The following is a 22,237-nucleotide window of genomic DNA, read 5'->3' as shown; positions in this document are numbered from 1 at the left end:
CTATGTTATATTAGCACTGATCGATGTTGTGATCAATCAAAATGATTTGAGCGCAATTTATTTGCTGAAAAAAATGCATTTTCCAACTATCAACCATCAATCGCACACCATAAACTATAGGTAATGTCGTAAATTTCATTTTCCATTTTTTCATTTTCCAATATTTTTTTATTTTTTTTTTGGTTGGCAGAGGAAAAATAAAACACAAATTAATGTTAGATAATCAGTCAAATTTAATAGTCATACCTACTTCTTTTCTGTCATTTTTTTTTTTGCTGTTGAGCAATTATTTTGCATAACATTGTCGAATAACAGTGTTTTGCAATAGCACAAAATGCACATGAAAATCGTTACATCGCAACAATTAGAAATCTCAATGTTGACATTTTGTGCGCACAGCCTCCGGAGAGGCCACACGAAAGCGGAAAAGCAACGGTAACCAGCCACGCACGAAGGGGAAACCCTCAAGGTAAGACCTCAGAGGCAGCCAGCCAGCCAGCGAGGTGGCAGAGATATCTATTTGAGGTAAACAACCTTCAAGAATGCCAACAACAATAAATAAACAAGTTGCAAAGCAATGGGCATGCAAAAAAAAAAAAATATTAGCAACATTGCCACAAAAACAATGTAGGCAACTTTGTTGTACCAATTTTATGCACTTACTAACCTAAAAATGCATTCAAGCTTGCCGCTTTGGACTGTTGTCGTTTAGGGTACAAAGCCAAGCATGTTGCTGCATGCATAAATAGGTATGTAAATACATATGTATATATTTATGTACTCACCTGTTGCCTAGCGTGTATTTGTATGCATTGGCCTTTCTCTATGTGGCATAACTTGTATGAGGCTTAGCAGTTGAAATCTTAAACTGTAGCATGCCAGCTTCGAATATGCCAGGCGGCCAGCGCAAGGTAGTCCACATATTTATGTACATACATACATACTTACATAAATGAGTGCATGCAAAGCGAGCCGAAAGTGAGTCGCGCTTGTGCGCATATTGAATAAGTTATTGAAATTGGGCGTTTACATTACGTAATCTGCAACTGGCCTACATATAAAAGTAAAAATAGTTTGCAAATGGTTACATGCACTTGTACATATTGCTTTAGACCTCATATTGCAATAAGAAAGTTTTCCTGAATGGGACTAGTACGAACTATGTTTGCAATTCAGCCCCGGCTAAGTAATGCTCCGATTTTGTCGAATGCCTGATTGAGCATTTTTAACAACACCGAAATAGGTTTGGTAGATTTTATAATTCGGAATATACTTCGCTAGATAAACGTACTGGGAGACTCAGTACTGTAAACTTCGGCTACCATGGAGGCTTCTATTTCTGTCTGTTATTAACAGGAGTCTCGGAATCAATATCAACATCCGTTTCTGGGCATTCTTCGACCTCATTCGTTGGCGGTATAGAGTTCCAAGCTCGAATTTTCGAATTCTGAAACTATTAGCTGCCTCAAGGCTGCACAAAGTCAGAGTTAAGTTAACGTCACATCAGACTTCACACACGTTACCTCTAGAAAGAGAGAAGAAAACAGAAAGGAAACAAATCCACAAAAATTGTTTCATCTCCACTGGGATGGGAAATATAAACACGACGAAATGATTACCTTTTGCTATATTGAAGTCTATAAAAAATCTGATCTTTTCCTTAAAGAAAAGATAAGGAAAAAATAAATTTTAACAATTCAACTTTTTCGAAATTTGTCTTTGTTGAATTTTTTTCCTAGAAATCTTTTTCGGTTTGGATGATTTTTTATGCTTTTGGTAGAATTGTTTTGTTTAAAACAGATTTCATAGAAAACAATTTCCCAAAAATTACTCATTTTTCCTAACAATTTTTTTTTCCAAAAATGTACCTCTCAAGTGTAAATTTTTTCCTAAAGTGCTTGTTTTTTCTAAAAATTAAATTAAAAAATTTTTTTTTTTTCTAAAAATATGTTTCTTTACCTATATTCTTTGTTTCTAAAAGTATTTTTTCTCTAATTTGTAGTAATTTTTTCTAGTTCGGGTTAAAATATTCAGTTTAAAAACTTCATGATAAAATTAGTCAAATAAAAATGAGGCACATTATACAAAACAGAAAACCTTAAAATTATTCATATAGTTTTCTTATGAGTGGTCCTGAAAGGTGTTAAATGATTTATTTTTATTTATTACATAAAATGCTAAGAAAATGCTCGATTTAGCTTTAATAAGCCACTATACAAAATTAATTCGTTCAAACATTTACAGTTCAAGCAGGGCATATGCAATATGTTTGACTAAAAAAAAATAACACAAACATACATACACAGCATGCTGAAAATATGTGGCAAAAAGTTTTAGCCTGGCAGATGAAGAGATATGGTTTAATAAAAATTCAACAAATGCAATAAAACGAGAGACATTTTTTGCCTACGCATTCAGTGAACACACAAAAAACTGGCATAGTCGAATGGGTGCACACAACCAACGTACATACATACATACATATGTATGTATGTACATAAATATAATGAAATGTAGGTACCAGAGTCAAAAGTGCAATTGTAAGGAGTAACAAAATAAGTTCGCCACAGTGATTTATGCGGCAAATAATTTCAAGTCATATACTGTCAGCGTATTTTTTAACGATTGTGGCGCGTAGACAATGCAAAATTGTAGTTAATGTTGTATGAATTTTAACAAAATATGGTTGTAAAATTTGGCCATGTGTTTGTGTGTGAATGTGTGAGTGTGTAAATTGCATGCTAGGCGCATAATAAACGCCCATAGAGGTCGGGCGTGAGCTGTGTTGATTTTTAGTTTTTTTGTTCTTTTGGTTTTATTTTTTGTTTTCAACTTTAAATTGCATATGTATGTATGTATGTAGTGTAGACGGAATTTTAAAACCAATACAGATATGATTGCATATACATACATAGGTAGATTAGCATCTATAGCTGGGCCAATCCATGTTAAATCGACGAAATGTTGGAATCCACCATTTTTGGTAAGGCAAAAGAAAAAAATTATTTTTTTCCAAAGTTATGGAAAATTCAAAATTTCACAATTTCCAGGATTTTGAAAGTGACTATATTGAATATAAGTCAAAACTTAAAAAAAAATGTAAATAAAATTTAAAATGAGTAAAAATTAAAATAAACAAAAATAAATAAAAAATGCAATATTAAATATAAATAAAAAATAAAATAAATTAATACAGGTGGTACAAATTATATATATTTTTTATATTTTTATGTTTGCTACGCATGGAATAGAGGAAACTATTTGCGGTTTAAAAAAGGTACCACCTCACATGCAACACCTGAAAAATATGTGGTTCAAATTCTAAAGCAGTATTGCCGAAAGAGTTAAGGCTGATATTTAGGGCTATAGAGAAAAATACATGTAAAAAAATGAGGAAAAAAATATAGAATTTTGAATTTAATAAATTCGAAAAAGCAAATATATACACAAATTTTTATTAAATTTTTGTATGCAATTCGAGTTGATCAGAAAAGGTCCTGCAATATTCCAGGTTTGTTTTAAGATAGGATTTGTTACACTTTGAAGATTTTTTTTGCAAACTCTGAAGAAAGTTATGTTAAGCTGGGCTCGAATCTTCACATAAGATATCGTATTACTCGTCACGTAAAAGCGCATTTTTCGGATTATGACATACGTGAAGGTACTCCTTGTCCCATTCAGCTTGTACTGCCTGACGTAACACGTAATTTTCTTTCGTATGGTTCTCGATCCGTGAATGGATGTTACGATTTGAGCCCTGTTTTTATTCAATTTACATTTTTTTAAATTAGTGTTTGCAAAAAAAAATGTTTCTACGTACCTTAAAAAATACCTTTTTGAAAATTTCAGAATCTTTTAAGATCAGTTAGAGGTATTGTGTAAAAAAATGTTTGCCTAAAGTTTATACAAGTTTTTTCTTTAGCGTTTTTCTTTTTTTGATCTAAGAATTCTGTAATTTTTATTTTTTTTTTTATTTTAAAATTTTGACTTTTTAAGCGTCGTAATATCTTAAGTCTTAAAAATGTTCTACTTAAAATGAACGATTAAAATGGATTCGCTGTGTATGATAACAGCTAATTATATATTTTCCATCAGTTCAAAAACATTTCGGCCTAATTAGAAATCCTTTAAAACCATTTTAATTATTATTTAAAAAAACAAAATTAAGGCAAGATATTATGATATACATATAACTACATATATATATATTTATGCAAGTATTAATATCACTGTATTGAAGTCCAACTCAGCATGTCAGTAAGCCATTTAATTAGTCATTCATTGGCTATGGTTACAAGGCGGTAGCTGCAACTGAATTCACACTGTCCATCGTCTTTACACCGTTGCAGTTTAAACTATGAGTACCTATGTATCTATGTACGTGTACCTACATTAGTCAGAGAGTGATTCAGAAAAATGCAGCAAACTACAGTACGACTCGCACAAATCGCCACCAATAGAGCAGGGAACGAATTGATTGTAATTGGGCGAGTGGAATGAGTTGTGAAACTGTGTGCAAATATTTATATAAGAGTACTTACAACTGTACGTGGCCATATTTACATATTTACATATGTATCTACATATTAAGGCATGCACATATGTACATACATATTTAGCACAAACTTGGATATAAAAAAAAATAAAAAGAAAGAAATATGGCAGCAGCAACAGCTACGCCCAAGGCCAACAGCATTGCCGGTGAATGAGCAAAAAATATTAATAATAACACAACAACTCAGCACTATAACAGCAACAACTCAGCTCTACAACAGCAACAACAGTTGGCGATGTCAACAATAACAACAACAACTACTCTAAATATGACAACAAATGGCTTAGTTTTAGTAAGGAACAGCATCAACAGTAATAACAAGTTGCCTTAAAAAATCTGTGGCACGCATACTAACCATGCAAACAATTATACATTCATGCATGTGCATATAATAAATATAAAAATATGTAACGTTTACAAACATTTATGCAAATACATACAGAATAGTACGTACAAACATACCTGAGGTAATCCCAGTAGACAGAACAGCTGCAGTGATTTGCTTGTGCCCAAAGCTGCATGAATACATACATACATAGCATGCACTTGTGAAAAGTCCGACGCATCTGGACCGGCTAAACATGTATGTAGATACACTTACATAAAAATATACATACAAATGCATACGAGCTGCATTGTTCATTCCTTGAAACTAGTATCTGTTGGTATTGTTGATTGTCCTATAACCATTTATTGTTCTTTTGTAAATAAATTTATATAAATTACGATTTCCTTGAAATTTATATGAAGTGATGACTTGCACACCTCAAGGATTTAATTATACATACATACGTTACCTTAATAGCGTATAAATTGCAATTACGTCCACGAGTTGCAACATCAACACAATGCGGCTCACAAAAGAATAATTCAATTATTTATGTAGATGCTGATCTTAGCGTATCTTTGATTCTTTTTTTCTGTTTTGTAATTTTGAAGTGGGTCAACGTCAACACTTCTACGTAAGGTACATGTGGCTTTTGTAGCGTATCCTAAAACGGGAGCCTACTCCATTCTATCAGGGAAGGGGTAAACTAATTTGTTGAATAACTAATAGCGTAAGGAAGAAATTTGAAAACTTATTAGTTTCATAAGGCATGGACGTTCATCTCGGTATATACAATTCCTACTCCTTCGTCAGAGTGAGCAGCCGATGGCCGAGATACCAACCCGTGTGAAGCTTTCGATTACGGCAGACGGTTGAAGCTTGCAGCTTCTGTTCACTAAGACCCTAGTGCAAGATTTTGCGCAGAGTTTGTAAGTCGCCTTTTGGAAAACCATTCAACAGGTCCCTCTATTTTTTATAAATTTGAGTGCAAGCATCTGAACTGTCCGGTGCTGTAATGGGAAAGATGCGTCTGCCTGGTAGGCGAAACCGCCTTTCATAGCAACTTCGGCGTCAAAGACTGTCGTTCACTCCGATGTTCGAGAGTCTAGTCACAATGCGCAATTAAGAAAGATTCTTAAATATTTTGTTCATTTACTCCCACGTCCTGATGGAAGAGCATGATGGCATGATCAAATATAGGTTCTATGAAGTTTTAGAGTGCGCTATCCGGCTCGTGTGCGTAGTGCAAATGAAGACGAAGCGGATATGCTGGCTGGGACTATGTTCACGAATTGATGGAAATGTTCCAGCTCTGAAGTATTCTATTTAATACCCAGTAGGATGTTCACTCTTCAGAAGCCATTAAAGAGCTTCCTAAGTGCCGAACAAATCCACGGCATCCAGAAAACTACTTTGTTTAGGGCGCCAATTTATACTTAAAAAAATTACAGCACTTTGAGTTTGAGAGTCCTTTGCAGATGCTATATCCATGGCGATGTTTACTTGGAATTGGAGAGGACTAGAAGCCGCTCATAAGTTATTGAATATATATGGCGGTCTTGTCTGGTTTGGAGCTGCAGCCGCCTGAGTGACGATTTTGGCAGAGTCCAGCAAAGCATGCCAGTTAGATCTACGCCGCGTTGGTGTGATGGGAGCGTTTAACACAAAATTCTAACTAATAAACCTACAAAGAGCAAGCAACGACGGACTGCAAACCACTGAAAGAGTTGGCAGATAATTCCAAAATGCACATTTCGAGAGACCTCTAAATAGCCAGATTATTGCAGTGTGATAGGTAGAGATATGTATACGCATATGACAAATGACGCAGATATGTTCGACCTAGCTCTATCAAAACTTGCCTTCCGACATTCAAGGTGCACTCAAGGCGTAACGATATGCGCGCAAGAGTGCCGGAAATCCCCACAATCTCTCCGACAGCGCATAGTCAATCAGGTTCACAGTGGTATTCCGGGAAAGAAAGACGGATATAGAATTAGGTGATGCGGCTCAAAGCACACAGCCTAGCCTCTTCCTCTTGCTATCGCTATTTCCTCGAATGAAGGACATGGCTAGACCAGGGAAAATTGTACTAAAATTTCTGTGGCACCACTTCTTTGAGATCGTTGCACCGACAACTCACCAAAGAACCGAGACCAAGCAGCTTACTATTGAAGTGGCCCTTTTTCTAAGTATTTAGCTGAGCTTTTCCTCCAAATTGTGGTATGCGTCTTGATGTTGTTACACAAATAGAGAGACCTACAGTCCTCCTAACGGCCAATGGATTTTGTGAGAAGCTATTTCAAGGCGGAAATACCCTCGGAGGTTTGCCATTGCCTGCCGAGGAGCGGCCGCTGTTTTGAAAAAACTTTTTCTGTAAATTTTTTTTCGGTATTTTGCTTTAACCAGATATCGAACCGGACTGGTAGTATGCTCCTCTAAGCACTTGGCTCCAGAGGCCGCAGTTGTACTAGATATTATAATAAATATTACGGTGCACCGTCAGACAGTTTAAAGTAGCCTAATGTAAATACATAAAACATGCAACATCTTCAACAAATAAATACCAAAGAATTTCCGACCCACAACATTCGCTTATGAGTGTCGCTTGTGTCACTCAAAAACCACGCGTGGGTAGGCTGAAGATTTACGAAAGTCAAAAGTGAATGAAGGATGAAAATACATTTTAATACAAACATACTCACAAACAATTCGCTTGCGCAATAAATTACTTAAAATTACATGACACAGACAAAACTAAGACTCAGAGGTGCATTCGGAATGCGACAAAATCGTATGCATAGAACAAAGAAAGGAAAACACAAACCAAAAAATTTGATGGCCTGCGTTGCGATTGCCTATTTAGTTAGCCCTATTATTTTTATTATAAGTTAACGATTTAAATAAATAAAAACATTTGAAGCGGCAAAGAGAGAAATAATTTGAAAAAAAACACAGAGAATTCATTTAATCACTCAAGTTATGCCGTATAATCAACGCTAGAATGCCGCGAGCTAATCATTATTAAGGTTAGTTGGTCTTATTAACTTATAATTATATTATCGTCGATGTCTATGTCTATGACTAAATAAATGAGCACACGAATAGCAATGCAATCGAATGAAATAATAACCAACCAACGCAATTAATTTCCGCATAAAATTTGCCGGCTGAGTGAGCGCGCACGTCACGCAGGCGCAGAATTTGAAGCAAAGCAAAAAAACGACGATTGATATTGAAAGCGAAAACTATAAAACATAGCAATTTTCTAGTTGTCCGTTGAAGGCGGGCAAACATTCAATGCGGCAGAGCAAAAACATTAAAATGGGTAATAGGAGTATGAAAACAGCGAATGAAAAAGAATTTTTCTGTAAGCGGAAATTCCAGATATGTGAGTCGAAAACGGGCAATTGAACAAATATGTATGTAGCTAAAAGTTAAAAATTGATCAATTATAGACTATAGTTGTAGATATAATATGTATGTATGTATGCAGGTACTACTATACTTGTATGTATATACATACTTTGTTGGTTGTTGCCAAGCAATTACAAACAATGCACCCAAAACCACAAACCAGTAGCACAATAAATAAAGCACACGCAGCGTCGCGCCTTTAGGCCATTTCTTTTTTTATTTTTATCTTTTGTAAATGTATCTACAGGTATTACATTTTTATGTGCAAAACACATTTACTGTCGCTTTTTTTTGCCCAAATGGTCAACCGAAAATTGTAACACAAGTTTTGCGAAAACTGAAACAGGTCGCGCTCCAAGTCAATTCAGTCCAGTATGCCCAGCTGGTAAATATCAGTAAAAAAAAGGCAATCAAAATTTGAATTGCAAGAAAACACATAAACTGGTATTGGCCTGTGGAAATTTTGGGTGGTCAGTCATGTGAGTGTACAAACTATTTGCTGTTATTTTTTTTTGGCCATTGCATAATTGTAGAAGAATGTTAGAATTCAAAAACTCGTCTAAAAGAAAAATTTTAATTGCCTAAGGCTACCGTTACTATGTATGCGCATTCTTACGAGCTTTTGTTCTGACGATTTCTTTGGAATAAGAAAATACGAAACAAACAAACAAAAGCGTAATCCATAGTAACCGTAGCCTAAAGCTGCCTTTACACGGGTCAGTTTTCTAGTCGATTTTTGTCGTTCGACCAAACTCGACTAGTGTAAATGGCAGTTCAACTGTGAAATGTAATTCTTTTGGCTGTTCGATTTCTCAGTCGATGCCCTTAGTCGAGTTTTGTCAGTCCCCTTTTTGAACTGGAGCCAGCGAACCGTAATCAATAGATCTACCAAAGTTAAAATTTACCCAATAAGTAACAGGCGTGTCAACGCCAAAAACCGAGCGGATACATCCAATGTAAGGAACCGGTCACATGCCCCAATCGCTACTTAGAGCATGTCCAATAAAAACATCGAAGACGATGAACCAAGCCAATATTTTTAGGAGGGCGAGTATGGAATTTTTCCTTCTTTCTCTTCAAGCGAGTGTCAGTAGGAAACACGTACCTCTAACCGAGAGAGTCGCTAAGTACTTTTACGTCATTATTCTACAGAACTCACTACTATCCCTAAAGAAGTAGAGGAGATGGAACAGGTCCACCTCCGATATCTCGCTCAGATTGTTTAGGAAGTGTGAACCCAAGTGATTGAGATGCTTCGGCTGTATACTTGGACATCGACACAGAAAGTGGTCAATTGACTCATCTTCATCTTCATTGCGTTCTTCTGCAGAGAGTACTTGGTGGTATTCGCCATCGTTAAAGCATTAGTACTATAGCAGAGTGCACTGTGATGGCACCGGTAAGGAAGGAAGGAGTATCGGCACGTCCCTTTGTCTTTTTCCCAACTAGGCCGCAGCTGTAATAGTGTTGTGATCTCACTGTCTTCACTTTGGTCCACAAGTCATTCGTCGCGGCCACAGTGTATTCATCAATTTTCCTAACGTGATCACTAAACGGTAGTGTTACAGAGCTATCCGCTTCTTCTATTGGCCTCTCTTAGCCGCATCTGGCGATGGCCGACTCATTCCCGTCAATATTGCTATGTCCGGGGACAGATCATAGAATGACATTGATATGGCTCAGTGACGCCAGCATGGTGCGACATTTCCATACAATTCCCGATTTCATTATTTTAGAACCTATTGCCTTCAGTGATGCTTGACTATCGACAAAGATAGTGGTTTCGTCTTCTGGAACCCTACTAAGTATTAAGTAGGTGAAAGCGCCGATTGATCTGCAGGTCCTTCGACTAGGGACCGGCTCCGATTCCTTGTTCCATCTTTGAACCATCAGTGTAGATGGATATACTTCCCTCTTCTACTGGCAATCCTGCATCCCATTCTTATCCGGTTGAGAACCTAATAGGTACCTTGGTATTGAAGTCCCAAATAGGGGTAATGTAATCAGTGCTGCCTTCTGTGTCAGCTTTAACTCCATTGAGGCGCCTCCTTTTTACCTTCCTTTTATTAGCTCGGGATGTAACTATGTAATATTGATGCGCCTAAAACAGTGCTCGTCAAACTTTTGAGTGTGACGNACATACCTGATGACAGTACGAATGGCAATTATAATAGGGAGGTTTTAGTTTTTTAAACCAGGGACGTGAACCGGTTTTGAACCGAACCGAGTTTGAACCGGAAAACCGCTTTTTTCTATTAATTAACTGAACCATTAACCGAACCGAAATTTTCCACAAATGTTTAATCCGAACCGAAAACCGAACCACTTTCCATAAAGGTTTAAAGGTTCGTTTCAACCAATTTTCAATAGATAAATGTAGCCACTATTTTTTCTTTTTGTTAAACATGGTAATACCTACCATATTTTTTTACCATGTGAGAATATCAATGGGTTGCCATCTCATTTGACAGACCGCTTAACCTTGCGCGTTGTTGCACTTGACACTTGACACTTAAACTTGCGCGTTATTTTTTTTTTGTTTTTCGAACCGTTGAACCGAACCGAACCCCCGGTTCAAAGACCAAAAAACCCGCTTTGGCGAACCAATCCAAAAGTGCAAAAACGTTTCGAACCGCTGAACCGAACCGACCAAGTTTTTCATCCGGTTCACGTCCCTGTTTTAAACTATAATACTATTATAATTTCACTCTCTATTTATTATAATATTTCCCAACCCAACTGTAATAAAAGAGTTTGTGCGAAAAATTTTCCAGGCTGGTTAAGTAAATGTGGAACATCCAGCCATGTTTCATGGGTATGGCTTCTTCTCTGACAAATGATGAAGAACTTTGGTAGGTTCAGCCCAAAAGCTCGACTTTCAATGCGGAATGAGGATCTATCCAAAATGATGGCTAAAAAGTGCAGAATGCACTGTAAAGCCCAAAATAATTTTTTATTGCCAGAAATCTTTAGATTTTTACTGAAAGAATTTGAAAATATCTGCAACCAAGATACTATCACACTGTTTACCACATGGACAAAGAAGGCGGTCTGAATAAGTCAATGGAGCCGAAAGGTCGACTGCCAATCAACACAAGATAAATCCGCTGAACCGACTGTCATCACCGTCAACAGTAATCGTCGCGACAGCATTGTCCTTTGAGGCCACACACGACCTATCGATATATGCATAACAGAACGCCCGTGAGAAACAAGATTTAATAACACTTGCTTTACCTGGATCCGACAAGAGCAGAAGTCTTAATTGCCACAGAGCCAGGTCGGAGCCTGATATCGCCAATACTCGTCCAGCAAGCGGAAACGGACCCCAGCCAACTGACACCCAAAATACTCTAGACGCAGTCCAAGGTTACACTCGCATGCTTCCTGGGTTCAAGAATGGAAGAGTCAAATCGGGATGTTGACTAATCCAAGCTTGGTTTAATTTGGGGTGCAAAGTCTTGCTACAATGGTCGACCTTCACCCGACGACTCAGAATTTCGAATGTTGTTGTAGGCTTAGAAGCTATTCCCCCTCGCCGAACAGGTAATAGCCTAACGGAAACCAACCCGACGACAGTTACATCAAAATCCTCGCACCAGATGCCCGCTCCAGCGGGATAATACGCCCCTAAACTTTTGGCGATAGCCACAAACATGTAGACGACCCGTCTAATGCAATAGTCCGATGTTATTTAGCGTAAGAGCAGATAATAAAGTATCAGACATCATTCAACAAAGCGCTAAGCGCTGCGGTAACGGCTGAAGACGCGATATAGTGGGGTGCTTGACATTTGAACTGAATGAGTCAGATGAGTCAGCGAATAAACCAGTTATTTCTGAGTAAAAACTATTACGCATAAAACAAATTTAATAAAATACAAAAAAAAAACGTTTGGATAAATATAAAAAATGCGTCACTTCAGTCTAAATCGAGTTTGGCTACTGCAAGCTATCCAACAAAAATGTGGTGGCAATTTCCCCAGCAACATTTCGAGCAATGTCTCTGTACTCTGCTTTTGAGGCACCTGCCATGATCAGATCGATCAACAAAGTTAAGCAACCGCATTCCATAAATGAAGACAATGTACGGATTGTGGAAAACAAAGTCATGCACGCCCGGTCCACAAACATAAATGTATACATTAGGATGCATCACGAAAAAAAGTGGCAGATTTTTCACATGAATTATAAAAATATATTAAAAAAAAAAATTATAAAAAAACATATATAAAAATATTTCTGATGACTATTAAGGTTTACGTGAGCTAGACCTTTTTGAGACTACATTACATTTTATTATTTTTAGTTCGTCGACAAAATTTATAAGAATTTTTATGCAGACCTTTTATCCTTCTATCATCTAGATCATTTATTAGAAAAAATATATTTTAATACTAATTTTATCTATTAAGCTGCAACTTACGTAAATCTTAAAATTTTTTCCGAAATATTTTGGTAGAGGTCTTAAATTATAATAAATTATATATTTCCGATGGCAAAAAGTGCCGATTTTTTTTTTTTTAGACTGGTGCACTCTAATACATACACATCTGTGTTTATCAAATCAGAGTAGACGCAAATTAAATTAAATTACATAAACATTACAGCAGCGCGCGTGCGCGTGTCCTAGACAGTGAATTGGCGCAGACGCACAAAAACGGAAGTGATTTCCGCAACTTTGAAGTGAAATAGTGCAAGATGCAAAGCACGCGAAAAAAAGCGTCATAAGCAAGAGAATGCAGTAATTATATATGCCAGGAAAGCTGCGATGAGCACCACCAAACACCACTGACCAGTAAATGGAGCGTTTTTCACGTTTTTCCTACTTTTAGTTTTACATTTTCTTGATTACAGCAACAACAACACTCGGCCAATATAAATTATGCAATTGCGAATTCCATTCCCTCAATGCGAACGCAAAACAGTAGCGTGTGCAAGTAAGCGGACCACCGGAGGTACATCTAAACAAACATATGTATGTACTTTTGTATACAGTGGTGGAAAAATAAATAGGGACACGACATTTTTTAAAATGTTGCAAATTTTTCTTTCATTTCAATTTTGCCATTTTTCTTTCACTCATTATCTAACAAAAACCATATAAATTCATATTTCAAACTTTGTGCAAAAATTCTGCAAAATTGCATTTAAATTTTTTAATCAGTTTTTTTTTTTTTTAAGTGCGTAATACATTCAGAATAAAAATTATCAAAACTTAACGCGATTTATTCTAATAAAATTTAATAGACTATAAAACTGTTCACTCAAAAAAAAATAAAATTCTGAAAAATCAGATTAAAAGTTTTAAATTTAGATACAATTTTGCAGAATTTTTATAATTTTTGCACGAAATATGAATTTATATGGTTTTTATTAGACAATCAGCTATACTTTTATAAAAAAATAATAAATATTAAATGGCAAAAAGAAAAATAGGAAAAATGTGTTAAAATGTCGTGTCTCTATTTATTTTTCCATCAATGTACATACAATTCGAATGCATGGCAACTTTGTACCGACGTAAACGAGTGTTTTCATATTTCACTTTTTTGGGATTTTAATAGATTTTGCACTCAGCTACTTTTCATCTGCATACATACACTATCATACACTTGAATAGGGAAAATGCTTCTTCACTTTTTTACTAGCTTATTTTTCATTTATTTAATTTCCATTCTTTTTTAATCAAAATGCAGTTTTTTTTCTAACAAAAACATTATAAATGCAGTTTTCAACCTTATAGAAAATAAAAAAGCTGCACACTTTTTTCTCAAAATTTTTAGTTTTTTTAGTATGCAGCTTTGTAGACTATTCAATTTAAGTGCCAGTTTTAAGTTTTCTTTTTATGGCTTGATTTTATTTTATTTTTTTTTAATTTTCTAAAAAGTTTAAACTTGCGTTTACATGGGTTTTGTTGTAGAATAAACGTTATTTTAATTGCAAAATAATGCAAATTAACAAGTTACATTTTATTGTTTTATAAACATTTTTTATGTTAATTTCATTTAAATTTTGGAAACATATTTGTTCCTATTTTTTTAAATAATTTTTTTAATTCAATTTAAGCTTTAGAAACTTTTTGCTTTTATTTTTTTTAATTTAATTTCTTTTTTAATTTTTAGTTTTTTTTGTTTTAAAATAAACATTTTTTTCTCTGAAATTTTTAGAAATGTATTTGATTAATTTGTTTTCTTTCTTTAATTTAATTTTCTCTTTAATTTTTAGTTTTTGTTCTTTTGAAAAGAAAAATATGATTATATTTATTTAAATTTCATTTAATTTTTAGATGGTTTTTGTCTTTCGAAAGACTGTCGTGAGTTTAAAGACAGTTGTCAGAATTGCCATGTAAATAAAAATAGCTCAGAAAAAAATCGAAAAGCCATTGTCCCTATTCGAGTGGATATGAGTGTACATCCATATCTACACATTCTCTTATCCATGTGCTCCAATTCATATAAAACCCATTGCCGTTCGATTTGTTGTAGCACTGCTGGCGGTGTTACATATTTCAGATTTTTAATACAATTTTTTTTTGATTTTTTTTTTTTACGTAAACTAGTTTGAATTTTTACAAGGCTTTTGCGGTAAAAATGGCGCTGACTAATAAAATACTGGATTAGAAGTCGTAAGCGACAAACACAGCTGCAAAACAGCCAGTCAGAAACGCGCAAAAGGCTGCTGCTGCTGCGCGGTTTTACCCGGCGAGTTGGTGGATTTGCAAAAAAAAAAAAAAATAAAAAATCGATTATTATAAAAAATCACAGTAAAAGTGCTTGTTTAAGGCGCACAAATATTAACTGGCTTATAAATAATTGCCGTTGCACACTTACACAAAAATGTAAATAAATATTTAAGTATGTATGTATGTATTACTAATCCTCAACGAACTCGTACCTTTTGAAATCCGGCAGCCGCTATGTCAGCGTCAATTCGTTCGTTAGAGTCTTACGATATGATTACCGCTAATTACCTACATACATAGCAACCAGCTCGCTAGCCAATCAGCCAACCAGTCAGCCAGTCAGCCAGCCAGCCAAGTGGAATAAGTACTAAATCCAGTCAGTTGAATAGCGTTTGCGCCAACTCAGTTGGACACTTGTTGTTGTAGTTGTTTATTTTTTTTTATTTTTCATTATTACTCGAAATTGATTTGAACTATTTTAGGAATTTCGCATAAAAAACTATGTACATATGTACATATGCACATATATATGTAAAAGTCGTACTATACCTAGGGTATTGTTTTTGTTTTTGCTATTGTTGCAGTTGCCAATATGAAATGGAGCATTTTGAAACGTTCGATTAATCATTATGCGATTGTATTTCATTCCCATGGCTATGAAGTTAGGTACAGATTTGCATCTTTTATTTTGTGTTTGATGGTCACACACAAAATTGAAAATACATTCCCACGACTGGGCGATCAGCGGGAGAGAACCGTCTATTAGATCAGCGTACTTCCGTCTACGTGAGCAAAGTCTTGGAGCGACTGTGACGCTGACATTTTTTCCCCAAGGCAAGAAAAAGCTTTCACTTATCTCCGAGGGATCTCAGACCAATAAGCCTATCGTCCTTCCCATTAAAGACCCTTAAGAGACTGATTGATGTATATAAGAAGTAGGATTCCTCGGGAGCGATTGAGTCCCTTTCAGCATGCCTACCTAATGTATATACTAGTGGAATCAGTGTTGCATAAATTTTTTAAGATACGAGTTTTTCCTTTTCCTCTTTCTCGATATATAGAAGGCTACCCGAGGGGATACTGAAAGCTCTTACTTAGTTCGGGGCGGTGCCCGAGTCGGTCGCAGAGCGAGTACATGCATGCGAGTAAATCTCATCCCTGTACTGGTTCGCCGTCGTCAACAATATTCTAGAGGAGCGAGAAAGCCTCCGCGGACGACGTGGTACTTATGGCCAGAGGAAAGTTCTGACCTTATGCAGTGGTACAAGACGGAGTCCGCCCTGTTAATCCGGATATATGACAGTCCACATGACTGACAATAATTGGTAGCTGTTGACACGGCTACAGTAAGCAGACCGTAACTGGGCGAGAATAACGCGGGTCTCTCTTGGCATTTGAAGCTCCGTGTCAGCCGATTCTACGTTCCGGAATGACACGGGTTTTACATGACCAAGGGCTGTTATTTCCGCGACCAGCCGCGGTTAGATCGACGAACCCCATCAGTCGCTTTCTGGACCTATGTTGTTGTTGTTGTTGTAGCGGCACTACTAAGCCCCGCCTGTTTCGGGTCAACTTTTAATCATTATCGTCAAGCTCAACTAACGGTAGGCCCAGGAAACGAGCTGTTTCGATGGGGTCGGACCAAAGGGAGAGGGGTGTTAGTTGAGTCGGATTGAGCTGGCATGTGAAGAGGTGGTTGGTGTCGTGGGGGGAGTCTCCACATGCCGGGCACTCATTTGGGATGTTTGGGTCGAGTCTGGACAGGTAGCTGTTTAGGCGGCTACAATATCCAGACCGTAACTGAGCCAGGGTAACGCGGGTCTCTCTAGGTAACTGAAGCTCCGTCTCTTCCACAGGTGGTGATTGGGCTCCGATAACGACATTCCTAGGCCGGGAGTCGAGGTAGGTGGAGACAGACTCCCTATGAATGTCGTTAATCGCTCGTCTGTACGTCATTGGGTCCAGTGGTTGGTCTGTGTAGGTCTGGACTGCGTCCTTGTACATGAATAGGTGCCCCCTGACGTGCCTGGGCGGAGGCTCCTCCTCCAGCAGTGGTCTGTTGGGGTGTTCACTTCTGTGACACCCCACAAGAAACTGCTTACAGAGCATCTTGTTGTGTTCCCTTACGGGGAGCACTTGGGCCTCACTGTGTAGGTGATGCTCAGGCGTCATCAGAAGGCACCCAGTCGCTGTCCGGAGTGCGGCGTTCTGACAAGTCTGTAGCTTCGTCCACTGCGTCCAACTAGTCCCCGGCGTCCAAACTGGCGCAGCATAATTTAGAACCGGCCGGCCAATTGCCTTGTATGTTGCCAACAACGTTTCTTTGTCTTTGCCCCAAGTGCTGCCGGCGAGCGACTTGAGGACCTTGTTGCGGCTCTGTACTTTGTTGACAACTGCGGTTGTGTGCGCGCAGAAAGAGAGCAGGCTATCAAAGGTAACCCCTAAAATTTTCGGGTTGTTCACCGTCGGTATTGGTGTGCCGTCGACGTGAATGCCTAATTCAAGCCTGACCTCCTTCGTCCAGGTGGTGAAGAGGGTCGCCGTTGATTTCGTTGGGGAGAGGGTTAGGCTCCTTGCAGTGAAGAAGCGAGAAAGGCTGGAGAGATAGCCGTTTACTTTTGAGCAGAGGTCATCAATTCCATTCCCAGACGCCAAAATCGAACAATCATCAGCGTACGAGATCAGGGAAACTCCTTCAGGTGGCTGGGGGAGTTTCGAGATGTAGAAGTTAAAAAGTAAGGGGGAGAGAACACCACCTTGTGGAACCCCTTGTTTTATTCTTCTTGGTTTCGAGGTTTGATCTCTGAAGATTACTGATGATTGTCGACCACTCATATAATTCGCCGACCATCGCTTCAGTCCCTGTGGGAGAGAGGAGGCCTCAATGTCTTCTAGCAGCGTGGAATGGCAGACGGTGTCAAACGCCTTTGACAAGTCCAGCGCTACTAGGACAGTTCTCTCACAGGGGCGGTTTCGATTTAGGCCACGAGTTATCTGGGTGTTTATGGCGTTAAGTGCTGTTGTTGTGCTGTGCACTTTACGGAAGCCATGCTGATGTTTCGCTGGGGTTAGGTGGCAGGTGAAGTATGGGAGCAGCAGGGCCTCAAGTGTCTTCGCGACCGGGGAAAGGAGCGTTATCGGGCGATAAGAGTCTCCTCTGTTGGCGGGCTTCCCCGGTTTCAGCAGTGGGACCACTCTCCCTGATTTCCACACATCAGGAATGATGAGAGTGGTCATAGACAGATTGAGGACCTCCGTGAGGTATGCTACCCCCACAGGCCCCAAATGTTTCAACATCAGCATACAGATTCCGTCGGGTCCAATGGCTTTGGAGGCTTTCGCCTTCCCGATGGCCCCCTTCACTTCACCGCTGGTGAAAACAAGTGGTGCATCGTTTTTGGGCAGTTTGTGCAGCCTCCTGGTCACTCGACGTTTGGCCTTGTCTACCGAAGGATGCAGTGTGAATTGCCGACTGAAATAGTTCGCGCATTTCTTCGGGTCCGATGAGGCGTGACCTTCGAATGAAATTTCCACTCTGTCATCACGCTTCGTCGGGTTGGACAAGGACCTCACGGTTGACCAGAGCTTACTCACACCAGAGGTGAAGTTACAGGCCTTCAAGTGCTCTTCCCACTTTGTCCGCTTGTGTTGATTTACCAGTTGCCGAATCTCCAAATTAAGTTCCCTCAAGCGAGGGTCCCCAGGGTCGACCTGGCGTAGGTGGTCACGCTCATTTGCTAGTACAGCTGCTTCAGCCGGGAAATTTGGGCGGACTTCCGCGATGCGTCCGGACGGTATGAAGCGAGCTGCTGCGGCTGTGACTACCGTCTGGACCTATCGTTAGTGGCGCTTGATGACAAGCATTAAAAGGTTAGCTGAAGCTGACCTAGGCAAGGCGTAGTAGTGTTGCGATGACAACAATAAATTAATACAGAATACAGTTAGACAAAAAATAAAATGAATGATGTAAAGTAAAAGAGACAAATTAATTAAGTATGTGAATGCATTTACGTAATAAACAATTTGGTAAACAATTTTTATATTACATTACAATTGCTAATACAACATCCAAAATTGTATTGACGCATTCTTACATATGTATGTACATATGAAGTAACCCAGAAAGTTTATGAGTTATTTGACCGCATTACTAGTGCCGCAATAACAACTTCACTGCCACTGCGCCAATGCTTTGGAGTTGGGCGGTGGTGGCAGCGCCACTTTTATGGTGTTAACTAAACAGTTAACCGTAACTAATTACAGAAGTTCGACACTTGGCAAATTTGGCACGTAGCAAAGGCAAGCACTTGCCACATGACTGCTACACAATGATACAAAAACAAATAAAAAGAATTAATGCAACTCAAAATGCAATGTAACGCTAGTAGAGTGTAACGGCAATACATATTTTGGAGGCAGTATTTGAAAATTTCAAATTGAAATAAAAGAAGTTAGCAAAAAGGTATTTAATGAGGTGCATAAAAACAAATACATACATACATATGTACATACAAAAGTTATACTTTAGGCTTAAAGAGAATTGTACGCAACTTGTATTATTGGCGCAAGCGCGACTCAAATAGCAAATGTTAAAAGTGCTCATGCAATTCACCTATTGTGATAGCTCATACATTTGTTTTTTTCATGAAATCCGCTCAGCTAATTCAATTTTCTTCTTCTGTTTTTACTTTCCAGTTGGCCTCCTTGCTGTCCGCACTCTCAGTGCTGTTGGTCGTTGAAGCACAGAATGGTCCGTATCCACCTCGACTGAGTATACCTGGCGCTGTGCCGCTGGCTGGTCCAGCAGTTGCTGGACGCCCACAATTTCGCAATGAAAAGGTGGTACGCGTGCGTCGTCCAGTCGCACTGCGCGCTCAAAACACCTACATTCCATCGGCAGCACCACGCATACAAGAAGAGGCCAAGCCTGTGACCGAATCGACTGAAGACGAGCAGCCGGATGTCTTCTTGCCACAACTGCTGCGTGAACAGCAATTAGCACAGGTACAGCAAGCGCAATTCCAGCAGCAAGCTAATGCCTTCCTAAATGGCGATGCAAATTCCATTCAGGACTCACCTTCACTGTCACAGCTGTTGCATGAGGATGAGCCAATACTTGCGCCGTCTCCACAACCCGCCCTGACCACAACGCGCTTCGCTGAACGCCCCACACCGGCCGTGCCTTCAACGTCCTCACCAATTAACAATCGACCAGTCTTCAATGACTACGGTATAGGCAGCTTCGGCACTCAGCGCTTCGGTTTAGAGCGTCCACAGCAGAGCGCACCTGCACCGGCGCCCATACCACAACAGCCACAACGTGTCAATGTCATACGTACACGTCCCCAAGTGCGTGAACCACGTCCACAATACGAAGCACAATCAGCCCCACAGCCAGCACCAGCACCGGCACCAGTACGCTCGCGTCCACGTCCAGCACCAGCACGCCCGGCAATCGAGTACAATCAAGTACAACAAGAGGAACGTGAACAGCCGCAACAGCGTCGCCAACGTCCGGTAGCACAAACAATACGCAAGTGGCGTGAAGAGAATGAGGACGGTAGCATTACGTGGGGTTATGAAAATGATGACGGTTCATTCAAGGAAGAACTCATCGGCACTGATTGTGTTACAAAGTGAGTTTTTATCTAACATCTTTATACTTATCGCACATTTGCTGCAAGAGTGTTATAATAAAAAAAAAAAAACTTGAGTTAAGTATGCAAAAATGGCTGCTGTTCATTTATGTGATGTAAAAATTTCATAACTCTACTCAATTAAAAAATAAGCAGTTTCCCTTGGAATTTTTTATATTTTTATTGAGCTTCTATTAAAAGGCCATCTTGAACTACCCCTATGGCTAGTTAAACTTTAAAATATTGTTTGGGAACTCAATGAACAGCACAGACATGTGAATTCAAAACTTTAAAGCCGTGTCTCTAGTTTTTGATTTGTTTGATTATGACGCTCGTTCAGCAAATGCGCGATATTTACTAAATTATGGTTAATGATGATAATTTTACTGCCGTTTTTAGGGGCACCTATGGCTATATCGATCCCGATGGCAACAAACGCGAATACCATTACGAGACTGGCATCAAATGTGATCCCAATACACGTGAAACTGAGGAAGAGCTCCAGCAGAACGCTTTCATCAATTACGAACAAAACATAGCTGTGCTACCCAATGGTCTTGAGATTGATATGTCACAGATTGGCAAGAAGAAATCCAAGCGGCCGAACTCCATCTACAGAAATTAATTTAATAAAAAGTCTATGTATAAATATTTATAGTATTTAAGTAAATGGCAGATACCAACATTTACATTTTTAATTATTAATTTGTTGTAATTTGTATTTTATTGTATTTTTTCTGCATAGCATTGTCTAAGTACAAATGCTAAAATGATACATGAATGTATGTACATCAAGAGCGTGTACAATCTAATTTCATATATAAAATATTAAAAGAACGATTTATTGAAAATTAAAAAACCGCTAAGTAAGGTACCTTAAATGTAAAATCGGCCTTTGTTCCCAGCATTTAAGTGACGTAAACAGCGCTCTTATAGTGCAAACTAATACGGTCGGTTACGGCGTATAGGAGGTAAACGATTGGGCGGGGTGATGGATATGTCTAAAAAGTCGCCAATGCAGAATTTAGCTTGCGCCAATGTCTTGGTATCATCAGCGCCTTTTTGACCTGTGCAGGTTACACCAATTTCACGCATTTGGTAGTGATTATTACGGAAGTTTGGATAAACTATGGCAAAATCAAAGTAAGTACCCTTTTTGCGGGTATCGGGATTAACATCGCGCACTAGGGAGGTTAGCTCGTGAAGAGTAGCATCTTGCCAGGTATAAATTTGTAATTCGTTGCTCGGCACATTGCCGTACATGTACTCAGATACGGAATGATGGCGGCCGGTGGAGCAGAAAACGCGCAGCAGTAGTGGACATGTCTGGAAAAGTATAGAAATTAAAAAATATCCACGGTAGAAAAATAAATTGTAAGCAATTTGGCTAGCCGGATCAACAAACCTTCTCACGATCTATGGGCTTTATGTGAGACTTCTCTTCCACAATCATTGACTCCACATTTGCCATGGCTGTTGTTTTTTAAAGTTTCTGTCTTTGACTATTACCAGTAATCACTTTTATTGAAATAATCAAGAATCTTTCGAGCCCACAAAAAACTTCAGCTAAACACGATAAATGCAATTTCTGACATTTAATAATAGGCAATCCTACCA

At 38.5% G+C, this 22,237-nt stretch overlaps 2 protein-coding genes across 3 annotated transcripts in view; one reads left to right on the top strand and one right to left on the bottom strand.

Annotated features, from left to right (window-relative positions):
* LOC108382717 (probable serine/threonine-protein kinase DDB_G0281745) overlaps positions 1 to 21,508 on the top strand; it is a 27,615-nt gene extending 6,107 nt beyond the window's left edge. Inside the window, exons 2-3 of the mRNA XM_017639089.1 lie at positions 19,680 to 20,620; positions 21,020 to 21,508. Coding sequence (XP_017494578.1) covers positions 19,680 to 20,620; positions 21,020 to 21,245 — 1,167 coding nt within the window. The 3' untranslated portion in view covers positions 21,246 to 21,508. The remainder of the gene's footprint in view (positions 1 to 19,679; positions 20,621 to 21,019) is intronic.
* Positions 21,326 to 22,237, bottom strand: Bin1 (histone deacetylase complex subunit SAP18). 2 transcript variants are annotated; one of them, XM_017639108.1, is made up of 3 exons: positions 22,026 to 22,237; positions 21,772 to 21,946; positions 21,326 to 21,687 (listed from the first exon to the last, which is right to left on the bottom strand). In XM_017639108.1, exons 1-3 carry the CDS (start codon positions 22,089 to 22,091, stop codon positions 21,563 to 21,565), a joined length of 366 nt encoding a protein of 121 aa, XP_017494597.1. In that variant the 5' UTR covers positions 22,092 to 22,237; the 3' UTR covers positions 21,326 to 21,562. The 2 variants fall into 2 exon arrangements, with proteins under 2 accessions (XP_017494597.1, XP_017494589.1); XM_017639100.1 differs by having other exon boundaries at positions 21,326 to 21,946; positions 22,026 to 22,235.

This window comes from Rhagoletis zephyria, unplaced genomic scaffold (assembly GCF_001687245.7).
Source record: "Rhagoletis zephyria isolate East Lansing unplaced genomic scaffold, Rhagoletis_zephyria_1.1 Rzeph_scaffold_00149, whole genome shotgun sequence".
Taxonomy (NCBI): Eukaryota; Metazoa; Arthropoda; class Insecta; order Diptera; family Tephritidae; genus Rhagoletis; species Rhagoletis zephyria.
The sequence above is the reverse complement of the archived record's forward strand: the minus strand, read 5'-3'. Positions and strand labels throughout refer to the sequence as shown.

What these genes read in the sequence shown, in the direction of transcription:
- Bin1 (XM_017639100.1), bottom strand. Translation starts at nt 22,091, where the DNA reads ATGGCAAATGTGGAGTCAATGATTGTGGAAGAGAAGTCTCACATAAAG. An exon ending in AGCCCATAGATCGTGAGAAG is followed by an intron (nt 21,947 to 22,025) that starts GTTTGTTGATCC and finishes ATACTTTTCCAG; the next exon opens with ACATGTCCACTACTGCTGCG.